Below are 14,590 nucleotides of genomic sequence, written 5' to 3'. Positions count from 1 at the left end.
AACTGCCTCGAAAGAGGATACCATCTTGCCCAACACCTGCATACATCTGAGGACCGACACTACTGGTAAGTGTAACAGGGTTCGGATTCTGGACTGCAGATCCTGAATCTTGTCCGCAGGAAGAAACACCTTCTGGCTGTTGGTGTCGAATAAAAGTCCCAGAAAAATAATTTTCTGGGAAGGGAGTAGAGATGACTTTGGAAAGTTGATTATCCACCCGAACGACTGTAGTCTCCACCGTTAGATGCAGGTCCTGAGTGAGAATCTCCGCTGACGGTGCCTTGACCAACAGGTCGTCCAAATATGGAGTGATGTTGACCCCTTGGCAACGAAGAACTGAGACTACATGGCCTATGACCTTTGTAAAAACCCGGGGAGCCGTAGAGAGACCAAAGGGAAGAGCTTGAAACTGAAAATGCTCCGGGCCGACTGCAAATCTCAGCAGAGACTGATGTCCTACCCAAATCGGACATGTAAGTATGCGTCTTTTATGTCTATTGAAGCCAAATATTCCCCTGGCTCCATGGCGGCGATAAATGAGCGAATGGATTCCATCTTGAATTTTTGGGTTGAGAGATACGGGTTGAGAGCCTTCAGATTCAGAATGGGCCGAAACGAACCATCCGGCTTGTCCACGAGAAAAAGACTTGAGTAAAAACCCCGACCCCTCTGATGAGGGAACCGGAATGATTACTCCATTTCGTAAGAGGGTTGTGATTGCCTGAAGAAGAGCTTGACGTCTGGAGGGATCGTCTGGGAGAGGCGTTATGAATAGTCGTGTTGGGACTGTCTCTTCGAAATCCAACATATATCCTCTGGATATGACCCCCATTACCCACCGATCCGGTTTCGATAGGAGCCACACTTTCCTGAACTGAAGTAACCGGGCCCCAACCTTCATCGATCCCTCCAGGAGACCTGAGGCGTCATGCCTCAGGTTTGTCGGCAGGCTTACTGGCCGGTCTGCGAATAGCCTGGGATCCTCTTCCTCTGAAAGACCCCCGTCTTGGAAATCTGGAGGAAGCACGAAAGGATTGGAAACTACCTCTGCCCTGTGTACGAAAGGACCGAAACCTTGTAGGTTTTGGTTTGTGAGGTGCAGATGGAAGGAAAGGGCTCTTTCCTCCAGTAGTATCTGAAATAATCTTCTTTAACTCTGATCCAAAAAGAAACTCACCTTCAAAAGGCACTGCCGTCAATGTTTGCTTTGAGTCAGAATCAGCATTCCAAACTCTAAGCCACAAAGAGCGTCTTGCGGATACTGTCAAGGCTGAAACCCGGGACTGTAGCGCAACCGAATCCAACAAGGCTTCACCCACATAAGTGAATGCCTCCGAAATCTGTTCCGCTAATTGAATGGCTTCCGACGGATCGTCCGACAGCATTCCGGATAGCACCTGTGCAAGCCATTCATCCACGGCCTTAAGTACCCAGGCACTCGCCAGCACTGGACGGAGGGAAACACCTGATAAAGAAAACATAGATTTTAGTAATGCTTCTATCTTCCTATCGGTAGTGTCTTTTAAGGTCACAGACTGTACCGACGGAATAACCGTAGCTTTTGCCAGATGTGAAATAGGAGCGTCTACCTTTGGGGCCGTCTCCCACAATTTTGTATCTTCCTCCGTAAAAGGATATAGAAATTTTAACTTTTTAGGCGCCTGAAAACGAGAATCCAGTTTAAGCCAGGGTTCTTTTAAAATATCCGCAAAGTGAGAATAAGAAGGGAAGGCAGTAACCTGTCTCTTCTGTCGTTTGAAAAAGGGGGAAGGAGTTTCCTCCACCGCCGCGTCCTGAATATTAAGAGTCTGACGAATGGCTTCTATTAACAATCTAACACCTGAACTAGTAGAAGGTTCCTCATCTTCCCAAGCCGAAACTTCATCCCATTCAGGATCTACCTCCCCCTCCTCCAAAGGAGATGACAGAGTCCGCCTCCTCTCCTGGAAACGCTATAGCGGGTAACGGCTGCGATCGCTTAGTAGCAGTCGAACTGCTGGCAGCATTTACAAACTTATTTAAGGACTGAGTTAAATCAGTGAGACACTTGCCCATATTTTGGGCCCATAAAGGCTCCACCTGAGTCCGATCAGATTCAGTCTCTCTAGACTGACGCAAATCTGAAATGGCATCCACCATGTTCTTAACCCATGGGGGCATCGGCTGATCTGTGGAACCTCCCTGCTGATCTGTCACTGATGCACCAGAGCATGAAGTACATAGGGTACCTGCGTCAGTACTACCTTTAGCTAGCTTTGAGCCACACTGAGAGCAGGAAAAATAAACTACTGAGGCCATTTTGCCCTTTGTAGGTTTGTCCGGTTTACTAGTCATTTTTCTTATTCTGAAATTGTGTACTAAAGAAGAGTATCATAAAATTCTGACTAGTGATCTGTGTCCCAATAGGGCTGACTGTAATCCCCCTCTTGGATTAGCCCCCTCTATACTTGCGGTTTGTAAATAATTTCTCCCCCTGGAAGGCTCCTTGCTCTGCACAGGGTCCCCCTGCTTCAGCTAGGGAAGATGGCGTCAGGCAAAGTGGCGCACGCGCGGGAAGCCGTCCCTGCGCTCCCGCTGTCACCACGCGTCAGACCGGAAGTTCGGGCCGCCACGCGTCGCTAGGCACAGCGGCTGTCGCGGCGGCTTCTATGTCCGGGATCTCCGTCCGTCCCCACAACCCCTCAGACACTCTCACTGCGGGTGTAGGGGACAGGTCTCCGGTACAGCTCCAGCTGGCGGGGGTGCGCCGGGGTTGTAGGTAAAAATAATAAATAAAATAAGAAAAGACGTTAGGGACAGCCCAATACTGTCAGTGACAGATTGTGGCTGCCCAGTACCTTGATCTGCCGCTTTTTAGTGAATAAAAAGACCCCAGTGACCTAGGTATGGTGGCCCTTTTCGACAGCATCCTTGCTCCATTTATACCTGTCACCTGTAAACAGGGACTAGGTATCTTGTAAATAGTAAATAAAATAATAAAAGAAAAAGAAAAAAAAATCTAGGAGAAATAAAAACTGTGTCTGTACTCCACAGGCAAAAAACTAAAACTGAGTGATGGCTGAGCAGGAAGGAGATGTGAGGGGTTAGAGGGGGGAGGAGTCAGCTTTAGATAGATTCTGTGCCAAACTCCACTACCACACACCTCTAACCCACAAGTAACGGCGCAGCGTCCCCCAGATGGATGACAGAGAGAAAGGGGTTTGTATCCTCAAAACCCCCTGTAAAAAAAGGTTTTAACATCTTGCTGATGAAATAGGATGGAGAGACACGAAATTTGAACCTTCAGAGAGCCGAGCCGCAGCCTTACAGCCAGACCGGCCTGAAGGAAATTCCCGACACCAGGCCATGTACGTCTTCCAACTCCTGTAGTAGGGCATGACTCTGACCGGTTTTCTAGTGGCAATCCTCGTAGTAATGGCCGTTCTTAGTATCCCTCTGTTACTTAAGATCCGGGTTTCAATATCCATGTCGTTTAATGCAACCTGTTCAAGGCTGGGTGTAGGAACTGACCCTGAGACAGCCGGTCCTCTTTCTGAGGTAACCGCTAAGGATCTTCTACTAGAACCCCCACAGGTCTGAGTACCAACTCCTGCGGGGCCACACTGGTGCGATCAGAATCGCTCACACTTGTTCTCGTTTCACCCTTTTCAGAAACCTGGGTATGAGTGGGAAAGCCGGCAAAATGTAAACCTTCCTGCCACACCAAGGAAGTGTTAATGAGTCTACTCCTGCTGTTGGATCTCTTGTCCTTGACACATATCTGGGCAGCTGATGGTCTTGCCGAGACACCATTAGCCCCCCCCCTTGAGGTAGACCCCATCTCCTCACTACCATGTCAAAAATCCGTGGACTTAGGCACCACTCTCCCGGATGCATGTCCTGGCGACTGATATAATCTGCTTCCCAGTTATCCACACCTGGAATGAACACTGCCGAGAAGATGATGGTTCGCCTTTCTGCCCACAACAAGATCATTGTGGCTACCTTTAACGCCATCCTGTTCTTCGTTCCTCCTCGACGGTCTATGTAAGCCGTCGTCCTGACATTGTCCGACCGTATGTTCACGTGGTGACCCATGACTAGGTCTTCGGCTAAGAGAAAGTACTTGTAACTGCACTCAGCTCGAAACGGTTTATGGGTAGACTGCCGTCTCGTGACGTCCTCCAGTTCTGAAACGGATGGTCCTCTAGGACTGCACCCCAACTTCTGAGACCAACTTCCGTTGTGAGGACCTCTAATCCCAAATGCTGAAGCTCTTGCCTACTGCGAGATTCCTATGTAACTACCCCCAAATTAGGGAAGTCTGGACCTGTGCGAAAGCCACATTCCGCGATACAGAAACTAGTGCAAACTTGGTCTCTGAGCAATGGGGTCCATCTACAATAGTTGGGAGTCTGTCGTACAGTAGAGCCTCCCACGAAGCCACCCGTTTCATGAGAAATTGTACACAGGTGTATGGAAACCGTCTGTGATTGTAGTACCTAAGCCACCAGTCTCTGAATGTTCTGGAACTTGCTCTCTGTGAGAGCTAGAAATTGAATACTATGAGCTGGCATTAAGTTGGATTTCAGGAAATCCACACTCCACCCATGACGAGTGAGAAATGGATGAATCGTCTGAATATCTTTGATCAGCTGTACCCATACGAAACGAAAGTATTCTTGGTGAGGAGTCCAAATCAGGATACAAAAGGTATGTATCCTTTATGTCCACAGATACCATGAACTTCCCCTGTTCTAGACCTGCAATGACCGATTGGGTTGATTGGGTTGATTCCATCCTGAGACTGTAGGTCGTTAGAACTGGTTAAAAACCTTCAAAATGGAGTAACAGTTTGACCATCTGGTATTGTGTAGCAAGTTCTGAATTGCCGACAGTGATGCCCTCGCTCTTGAGCGGAATGACAACATGGGCGTTGTAGAGATCCATCTTTAATCTAGGGAGACAAACTCCCATGGATCCAAATTTCTCTTTTCAAGTCTCGGACCCGGTCTCCGGAAACCTTTCCAACCCCTACCCCCCACAGGGGGTCCACGGTGAGTTGTGACGAGACCTGAATACTAGCTACTTGGAAATTTCTCTGTTGTCCGAGACTCTTCCAGCCCGAGAGCGAGAACTAAAATTATCCGAAAAATGAACCAGTCGCCTCTACCGCCCATTGGTATAATTATGATACCCTGTAGGGAGGAGACCCGACTCTCATCCAAGTGTCTGAAGTTCTTTGGACCAAGGAAAAACCATTCCCCTCCCAGGGAAACGTCTTTCAAACTGGTAACTATAAACCTCCTATCCGAAACACGAACCCCCTAGGTCCGTTTGAGATGGTCTTGCACTTAGATGTTGGATTCCCATTGCAAATCCAACCAACCTAAGACCCTTGTTTTTCTGTGGGACAATGATAAATAAGAATGTCCCGTCGATAAACTAGGCAGAGGCGAGTCTACCCTCGTTATGGGATCCGTTTGTTGAATTCAAAATTCTGTTAGTCACAGAAACCCTTGAGCGAGCTGATCAGGATGCCAATCTCTTTAGTAGCCTGATAAGTATATGTGGCTAACTCTCGGATATGCTCCTTCAGTTAACCTTGTATTTGGAAACTTTGGAAGCCTTTACTGGCCGCCTATTGGTACCTCAATCTTTACGCCTGTAACGGTTCGTCTTCCGTTACGAGAGCCACAACCTCTTCTCACTGTTACTCTAGGGTAGGAAGGGGGCCCCATTTCCGTTTTCGGCCATCTCGTTATACCCTTACGGATGGAGTAATCCCAACTATGCAGTCCTCCCTGGTTTTGGATAGGCTCGCAGCCCATACTCATTGTTGACATATATGCACGGTTATGTTTCTTAACTTTAACAGACCATGGCTCCAGGGTTGTGTGCACATTCTAAACTGTTGCGCACCCCAGGGCTAGTAACTTAGTGCTCATCGCTTTGAGCAACCAAACTGAGCCTTGCGGTCCCATGTGTCTTAGATAAACCATATACATACCACTCCGCTGGACCTTCACCTATGAGAATAGGAGAAAAGCCGTAGAAATATTGGGAGCTCTAAAGAGTATTTTCAATTCTTCTATTAATAAAAAAAAAAATTAATAATGAATATAAATACTCATTCAACCATCACCCCCAAAACCCCCACTGTTGATGCAGGTAGAGTTGAATAGGGTGATAATATCTGATGCTCCCTTCTCCGTCGGACCTGTCAGCAGCGTCCGTTGGAGGCATTACGTATGTATAACTATGTAAATAGATGGACGTCAAAAAAGGTAACTGGAGTTACCGTGTTGGAAATAGGTCTTAGCAACTTTGTTCAGTGCATTTGACGTTGAAAACGCACCCACACAGAATACATTGCAGTGCCTTTTTATCATAGGCAACGGAATACCGTAGCGGAGGATGGGAACAAATTTACACTGGATTGACTTGGCTGGATTCATTGAGAGAGAAAGGAAAGAAAAAATAAATAAATTATATATATTGCTTTTTTTTTTTCAAACAGCCCTGTTGCATGCCCCGTACACTCAACTGTGGTTCAGTTCTGAGGTTGGGGTTGATATCCAGTTGTTCCCTTCATTTTCACAGGATCTTTGCCTTAGACAGCCATTGAAAATTATTTAGTATAATATAGTCTGTTTTAAAATCACATGGAAAATCCTCTGCATCAGAGTCCTAACCTACAAACCACCAGCAGAGGTGGTATCTAAAAAAAACCTTTACCCCTGATCTGACTGGCCAGGAAACCTGACTACACTGATGTAGTATACCTTTCCTTTCAGCATCTTGGCGCCCTTAAGATATTAAAATATGGCCGCCTGAAAAGTTATGTACACCACGAACTATGTACTGGCTTTTTTTAGTGCCCTGCTCCACATCAGCTACGTTCCTGATGCGTCTCCCACTCTCCTGCCCACCCCGCCTAACTTGCACTGATCGCATGCATATGGGGAGGGGGGGGCGCGTGGGTTCAAGACACCTCAGTCTCTGAGCATGTCCTCCAACTGTGCTGCTCAAAAGAGGGAGTCCTGGAATAGTCTGAGCTCCCTCTCCCATGTGACAGAGCGCACCGTTCACTGTGCGCTCTCGATCCCGCTGATTGCCCCCACACGCGGCCGAAGGAATCCCCCCAGCCGCGCGGCACTACACTGTTGTCCGCCGTTTGGCGCGCTCTGGGACCGCTCTTCTCCAGGTCCCGTAGCGGCGCCAGCTGACAGGGGATACAGGCCTGTGACTGCTGCTCAGTGCGTGCTGGGACTGCTCTCCTCCAGTCCCGTAGCGGCGCCTGCTTACAAGGGACACCGGCCAGTCCCGCACTGCGCGATCTCAGTTCAGCGCGCTCCGGTGCTGCTTCCAGGTCCCGGAGCGGTGCCTGCTAACAGGGGACATCAGCCCGCCTCCACACTGTGCCCGCTGGCCGGCGCGACGCTGTGGGGAGCTGAGATCAAATATAGTGGTCTCATCTTTGCTGGGAAAGCCTAACAAAGCCCCTTAAGAAAAATAATAACACAAACCTAACTAGCTCCCTTGTGATTTTAAATACAACCAGTACTCACGGTTGGCGCCTTCAGAGAGATGCAGACCCCTTTAGCTGGAATCTTTGTCTCTGCATGCTAAACTTTGTCCCCCTTTTATTAGGGGGACGCAGCCTTTTTCTCTGGTAAAGCCTGCACCCCCTTTCATTTAGGTGGGATCGGGCATTTACCGTTTTGTCTTTTAAAACCTGCACCCTCCCTTTAGTGAGGAGGGATTGGGCAAGTATAAATGAAAATAAATAAAAAATCTTCAAGGAGCAAGAGCTCCCCTCTGTGCCTTGTACCTCCTTGGCACAATTTTCCAAACTGAGGGAGGAGGGCTGTGAAGGGGGAGGAACCGGCTGTGCAGACCATGCTAATTTTAGATTGTGCCACACCTCCGGTTGCAAGCTTCACACCCCTACTGTATAAGGAACTCCAGTGTCCTAGTGGATGAAAGAGAAATAAAATATGCATGTGCATCAGGTACACTAGGTTTAAATAGACCATTTAGTAGTGAAGGAAGCTGTTTTGTGACAGTAAAGTCACTATGAACTTGTGATACTGTAATAATCAGCCACTCAATGATAGTGGCTCAAGAACACTATCGTCAAGCACTGAAATGGAAGACCTACTTATTACAAGCATCAATAGATGGAGTTTCTTAGCAACAGATTGGAAGGTTCAAATAAAAAAAGTTTGACATGTAGTACAGGTTAAAGGGAAAAAAAAAATTACTAAAAAGTTTACTGTAGCAGGAGAAATAAGATACCCTTGATTTTTCATGTTTATTAAAATCCAAATATGAGCACAGAACAGTCTAGAGTAAATGCAGACTCTGCGTCCATAAAACCAGATTGTACCTTAGAGATACTAAAACATTAACATCTGCTGTGCATAACAGCAAACTGATAATTACATATTGCACATTATATACACAAGTCACTTTCTTTAAAAACAAGAAATCAAGATGCCACAAGAGCACTTTACATGTTGTAAAAGGTCATAAAATCATAAAAATATATTTTGAGCAGCCTACAAGTGGGAAATCCTCCTGTCAAAGTCACTGATAGTATACATTAAAAAAAATTACATTTATATACAAATAAAAAAAGTACTCTTCTAAAAACGCCAAATTTAAATCCCTGCATGTAAAACGTTCCCAATTAAGATCTTATCCTTGAAGGTATATTCTATGTCCCGTTCCTCTATCTTCAATGACACCTGCAAATAAAAATTGAGAATATTTTACCCACTTGTGTCAGAAGTACAATAAAACAGGTGCAGATTGAGCACTCTTAGTGCAGAAGCAGAAATACATACTGGGAGATGAGTATTCATTCCATGCACACCCCATTTTAGGGCATTAAAGTGATATACTGACAGCCAAATAACGTGACTGGTCACTAAAGCAAGTGTATTCAACATGTTGCCCTCCAGCTGCAGTATAACATCCCAGCATGCTCTGCCAAAGATTTAGCATGTACTAGTAGAACTATGGCTGAGATGTGCATGCATGGGTATTCATGTGACTGGGGTGGTACATGTTGAATACCCATTCTCTAATGTCTAAACAGTGTCACAGTGAAGAGTCATCTACCTTTGTGAGGCGAGCTTCCTTGGATCTTTTGAGTCCTAACACACCTCTAGTCTCCAGTAGTTGGCAGAGGGACAGGCATTCTGACTGGCCCACTGGTTCCATTTGCTGCTTGCGGCACACTTTGCTGTAAGCCTCGTGAAGCTGTAAGACCAAGATTGATTTTTATTAAGTCCCATTTTGAGCAATTGTAATTAATAATGGTACTGACGGCTATAAGTCAAATCTCTGCTTTGAAATAGCATGGTACTGCACTTACCTTACCCAGAGTCACCTCCTTCATCTTTTTTTGCTGAGTGAGCAATAGAAGGGAACATACTACAAGTTTTTGCTGCAGGGGAAAACTTTCTTCACCGCCACCAGCCATTTTATCGCCATACACATCAGATAGAACACGGGAGATGTGTGGCAGACTGACCTTCTTAGGAACAGGACTAGACACAGATTCCTTATCTGGAGACACACCTATGAGAAAGTAAAGAGGCATTAGAAATTGGGAAGTATCACCCAGATGCAAATCACAAAAACCCCACAATTAAAAATAATCGTTATGGTAGATTTACCGTTGATAACTATTTCTCCTAAGTCCACAGGATAACTTTGGTATATGAGGTAGCGACAGCAGATTGGCACCAAACGATCAAAGCTTTCGGCCTCCCAGAAAGCAACAGGCGTCTCTGCAAACAAGCTGTTGCAGAAAACACTGAAGCAATTCCGGAGATTGTGCCAGGATTAATAATCGAGGTATGAAAAAAAAAAAAAAAAAAAAGATTTTACTCACCGGTAAATCTATTTCTCGTAGTCCGTAGTGGATGCTGGGGACTCCGTAAGGACCATGGGGAATAGATGGGCTCCGCAGGAGACTGGGCACTCTAAGAAAGATTTAGTACTACTGGTGTGCACTGGCTCCTCCCTCTATGCCCCTCCTCCAGACCTCAGTTAAGGAAACTGTGCCCGGAAGAGCTGACATTACAAGGAAAGGATTTTGGAATCCAGGGTAAGACTCATACCAGCCACACCAATCACACCGTATAACTTGTAATAACATAACCAGTCAACAGTATGAACAGAGCATCAGACAAACCTGATGCAACCATAACATAACCCTTATTTAAGCAATAACTATATACAAGTATTGCAGAAGAAGTCCGCACTTGGGACGGGTGCCCAGCATCCACTACGGACTACGAGAAAAAGATTTACAGGTGAGTAAAATCTTATTTTCTCTAACGTCCTAGTGGATGCTGGGGACTCCGTAAGGACCATGGGGATTATACCAAAGCTCCCAAACGGGCGGGAGAGTGCGGATGACTCTGCAGCACCGAATGAGCAAACACAAGGTCCTCCTCAGCTAGGGTATCAAACTTGTAGAACTTTGCAAAAGTGTTTGAACCCGACCAAGTAGCTGCTCGGCAAAGCTGTAATGCCGAGACCCCTCGGGCAGCCGCCCAAGAAGAGCCCACCTTCCTTGTGGAATGGGCTTTAACTGATTTTGGAGGCGGCAAGCCAGCCGCAGAATGAGCCTGCTGAATCGTGTAACAGATCCAGCGAGCAATAGTTTGCTTTGAAGCAGGAGCACCCAGCTTGTTGGATGCATACAGGATAAACAGCGAGTCAGGTTTCCTGACTCCAGCCGATCTGGCTACATAAATCTTCAAAGCCCTGACTACATCTAGTAACTTGGAATCCTCCAAGTCACGAGTAGCCGCAGGCACCACAATAGGTTGGTTCACATGAAAAGATGACACCACCTTTGGCAGAAATTGCGGACGAGTCAGTAATTCTGCCCTGTCCATATGGAAAACCAGATAGGGGCTTTTACATGACAAAACCGCCAATTTTTGACCACTTTCCACGTGAGATATTTTAACTCCACGGTCTTAAGCGGCTCAAACCAGTGAGATTTCAGGAAACCCCACGTTAAGATCCCAAGGTGCCACTACTGGTGGCACAAAAAAGGGGCTGAATATGCAGCACTCCCTTTACAAACGTCTGAACTTCAGGTAGAGAAGCTAGTTTTTGTATGAAAGAAAATGGATCGGGCCGAAATCAGGACCTTAATGGACCCCAATTCTAGGCCCAAAGTCACTCCCGACTGTAGGAAGTGAAGGAAACGGCCCAGCTGGACTTCCTTTGTAGAGGCATTCCTGGCCTCACACCCAGCAACATATTTTCGCCGTATACGGTGATGTCACGTCCTTCCTAGCCCTTATCAGCGTAGGAATAACCTCATCCGGAATCCCTCTTTTCTACTAGGATCTGGCGTCCAACCGCCATGCCGTCAAACGCAGCTGCGGTAAGTCTTGGAACCTACAAGGTCCCTGCTGCAACAGATCCTGCCCTAGAGGCAGAGGCCATGGGTCCTCTGAGCATTTCTTGCAGCTATGGATACCAAGTCCTTCTTGGCCAATCCGGAACAATGAGTATTGTTCTCACTCCTCTTTTCCTTATGATTCTCAGCACCTTGGGTAAGAGAGGAAAAGGAGGAAACACATAAACCGACTGGAACATCCACGGTGTCACCAGTGCATCTACAGCTATCGCCTGAGAGTCTCTTGACCTGGCGCAATACCTCTGTAGCTTTTTGTTGAGGCGGGATGCCATCATGTCCACGTGTGGCAGTTCCCACCGATCTACAAGCTGCGAAGACTTCTTGATGAAGTCCCCACTCTCCCGGGTGGAGGTCGTGCCTGCTGAGGAAGTCTGCTTCCCAGTTGTCCACTCCCGGAATGAACACTGCTGACAGAGCGCTTACGTGATTCTCCGCCCAGCGAAGAATTCTGGTGGCTTCTACCATCGCCACCCTGCTCCTTGTAAACCGCCTAGGCCAGGCCTGGCCAACCTGTGGCTCTCCAGATGTTGTGAAACTACACATCCCAGCATGCCCTGCCACAGTTTTAGCCTTCCCTAATAGCAAAACTGTAGCAAAGCATGATGGGACTTGTAGTTTTACAACAGCTGGAGAGCCACAGGTTGGCCAGGCCTGGCCTAGGCGGTTTACATGAGCCACTGCGGTGATATTGTCTGACTGAATCAGAACCGTTTGGTCGCGAAGCAGGGTCTCCGCTTGACTTAGGGCGTTGTATATGGCCCTTAGTTCCAGGATATTGATGTGAAGGCAAGTTTCCTGCCTTGACCACAGCCCTTGGAAATTACTTCCCTGTGTGACTGCCCCCCCACCCTCGGAGGCTTGCATCCGTGGTCACCAGGACCCAGTCCTGAATGCCGAATCTGCGACCTTCGAGAAGGTGAGCACTCTGCAGCCACCACAGGAGAGACACCCTGGCTCTGGGGGATAGGTTGATTAACCGATGCATCTGAAGATGTGATCCGGACCACTTGTCCAGTAAGTCCCATTGGAAGGTCCTCGTACGGAACCTGCCGAAGGGAATGGCCTCGTATGATGCCACCTTCCTCCCCAGGACTCGAGTGCAGTGATGCACTGACACCTGTTTTGGTTTTAATGGATTCCTGACCAGTGTCACGAGCTCCTGAGCTCTCTCTATCGGGAGATAAACCCTTTTCTGGTCTGTGTCTAGGATCATGCCTAGGAGAGGCAGATGAGCTGTAAGAACCAACTGCGACTTTGGAATATATAGAATCCAGCCGTGTTGCCGTTACACTTCCAGAGAAAGTAATACGCTGTTCAGCAACTGCTCTCTTGATCTCGCTTTTATGAGGAGATAGTCCAAGTACGTGATAATAGTGACACCTTGCTTCCGCAGGAGCACCATCATTTCCACCATTACCGTGGTGAATATCTGAAATTGGTAATGACAATCCCGTACAGCAATTCTGAGGTACGCCTGATGAGGTGGATAAATGGGGACATGAAGGTATGCATCCTTTATGTCCCGAGTCACCATAAAATCTCCCCCTTTCAGGCTTGCAATAACCGCTCTTAGCGATTCCAGCTTGAACTTGAACCTTTTCAGGTATATGTTCAGGGATTTTAAATTCAATATGGGTCCGACCGAACCGTCTGGTTTCGGTACTACAACATGGTCAAATAACCCCCTCCTTGTTGAAGGAGGGGAACCTTGACCACCACCTGTTGAAGATACAATTTGTGAATTGCAGTTAACACTGTTTCCCTCTCGTGGGGGGAAGGCGGCAGGGCTGTCGGTGAGGGGGCATCTTCTCAAAATCCAGCTTGTATCCCTGAGACACAATATCTATTGCCCAGGGATCTAACAGGGAGTGAACCCACTTGTGGCTGAACTTACGAAGGCGTGCCCCCACCGGGCCTAGCTCCGCCTGTGGAGCCCCAGCGACATGCAGTGGATCTTTGTAGAGGCCGGGGATGACTTCTGTTCCTGGGAACTAGCTGTGTTGTGCAGCTTCTTCCCTGTGCCAAGAAAGGACGCACCTCGGACTTTCTTGTTTCTTTATTCGAAAGGCTGCATTTGATAATGGTGCCCACACCATCAGGCTGATGGTTTATCTTCTGATTTGGAAGCTAGCCCTCCGGTAGCCCAATGCTTTTTAGTCTTACTAGATTTGTCAAATTGAGACTGTTTGCCATAACCCTTTCCTTGAGTCCGAAAGGCTGGAAATCTAGGCTTTGATTTGTGTGGGATGAAACTTCACTTTCTTGGAGTAGGCTTCTGACTCCAAAATACTGTTTAATTCTTTACCAAAAGGAATATCTCCTGTAAAAGGCAAAGACTCCAGAACCTGCTTAGATTCTGATTCAGCTTTACATGTACGTAGTCAAACTGCTCTGCGAGCTGCTACTGCTGAGGCTGATGCCTGAGAGGCAAATTGTACCCAAATACAAGGCTGCTTCTTCCATAAAAATAGTTGCCTGTTTGACATGTGCAATAATAAGAATTTACTTACCGATAATTCTATTTCTCGTAGTCCGTAGTGGATGCTGGGGACTCCGTAAGGACCATGGGGAATAGCGGCTCCGCAGGAGACTGGGCACAAAAGTAAAGCTTTAGAACTACCTGGTGTGCACTGGCTCCTCCCCCTATGACCCTCCTCCAAGCCTCAGTTAGGATACTGTGCCCGGACGAGCGTACACAATAAGGAAGGATTTTGAATCCCGGGTAAGACTCATACCAGCCACACCAATCACACCATATAACTTGTGATCTAAACCCAGTTAACAGCATGATAACAGAGGAGCCTCTAGAAAAGATGGCTCACTACAGCAATAACCCGATTTTTTTGGTAACAATAACTATGTACCAGTATTGCAGACAATCCGCACTTGGGATGGGGGCCCAGCATCCACTACGGACTACGAGAAATAGAATTATCGGTAAGTAAATTCTTATTTTCTCTAACGTCCTAAGTGGATGCTGGGGACTCCATAAGGACCATGGGGATTATACCAAAGCTCCCAAACGGGCGGGAGAGTGCGGATGACTCTGCAGCACCAAATGAGAGAACTCCAGGTCCTCCTCAGCCAGGGTATCAAATTTGTAGAATTTTACAAACGTATTTGCTCCTGACCAAGTAGCTGCTCGGCAAAGTT

The 14,590-nt window shown here is 47.2% G+C and overlaps 1 protein-coding gene and 1 long non-coding RNA gene across 3 annotated transcripts in view; one reads left to right on the top strand and one right to left on the bottom strand.

The window, feature by feature from the left end:
• Positions 1 to 14,590, top strand: part of LOC135055563 (uncharacterized) — a 224,165-nt gene that overhangs the window by 120,697 nt on the left and 88,878 nt on the right. The gene's annotated exons all lie outside the window — the stretch shown is intronic.
• Positions 8,283 to 14,590, bottom strand: part of CDC6 (cell division cycle 6) — a 103,416-nt gene continuing 97,108 nt past the window's right edge. For both annotated transcript variants that reach the window (XM_063959781.1, XM_063959780.1), the window contains 3 exons: positions 9,365 to 9,570; positions 9,109 to 9,249; positions 8,283 to 8,732 (listed from right to left, as the gene is read on the bottom strand). In XM_063959781.1, coding sequence (XP_063815851.1) covers positions 8,646 to 8,732; positions 9,109 to 9,249; positions 9,365 to 9,570 — 434 coding nt within the window. In that variant the 3' untranslated portion in view covers positions 8,283 to 8,645. The remainder of the gene's footprint in view (positions 8,733 to 9,108; positions 9,250 to 9,364; positions 9,571 to 14,590) is intronic.

Source organism: Pseudophryne corroboree, chromosome 3 (genome assembly GCF_028390025.1).
Source record: "Pseudophryne corroboree isolate aPseCor3 chromosome 3, aPseCor3.hap2, whole genome shotgun sequence".
NCBI classification, from domain to species: Eukaryota; Metazoa; Chordata; class Amphibia; order Anura; family Myobatrachidae; genus Pseudophryne; species Pseudophryne corroboree.
The sequence above is the reverse complement of the archived record's forward strand: the minus strand, read 5'-3'. Positions and strand labels throughout refer to the sequence as shown.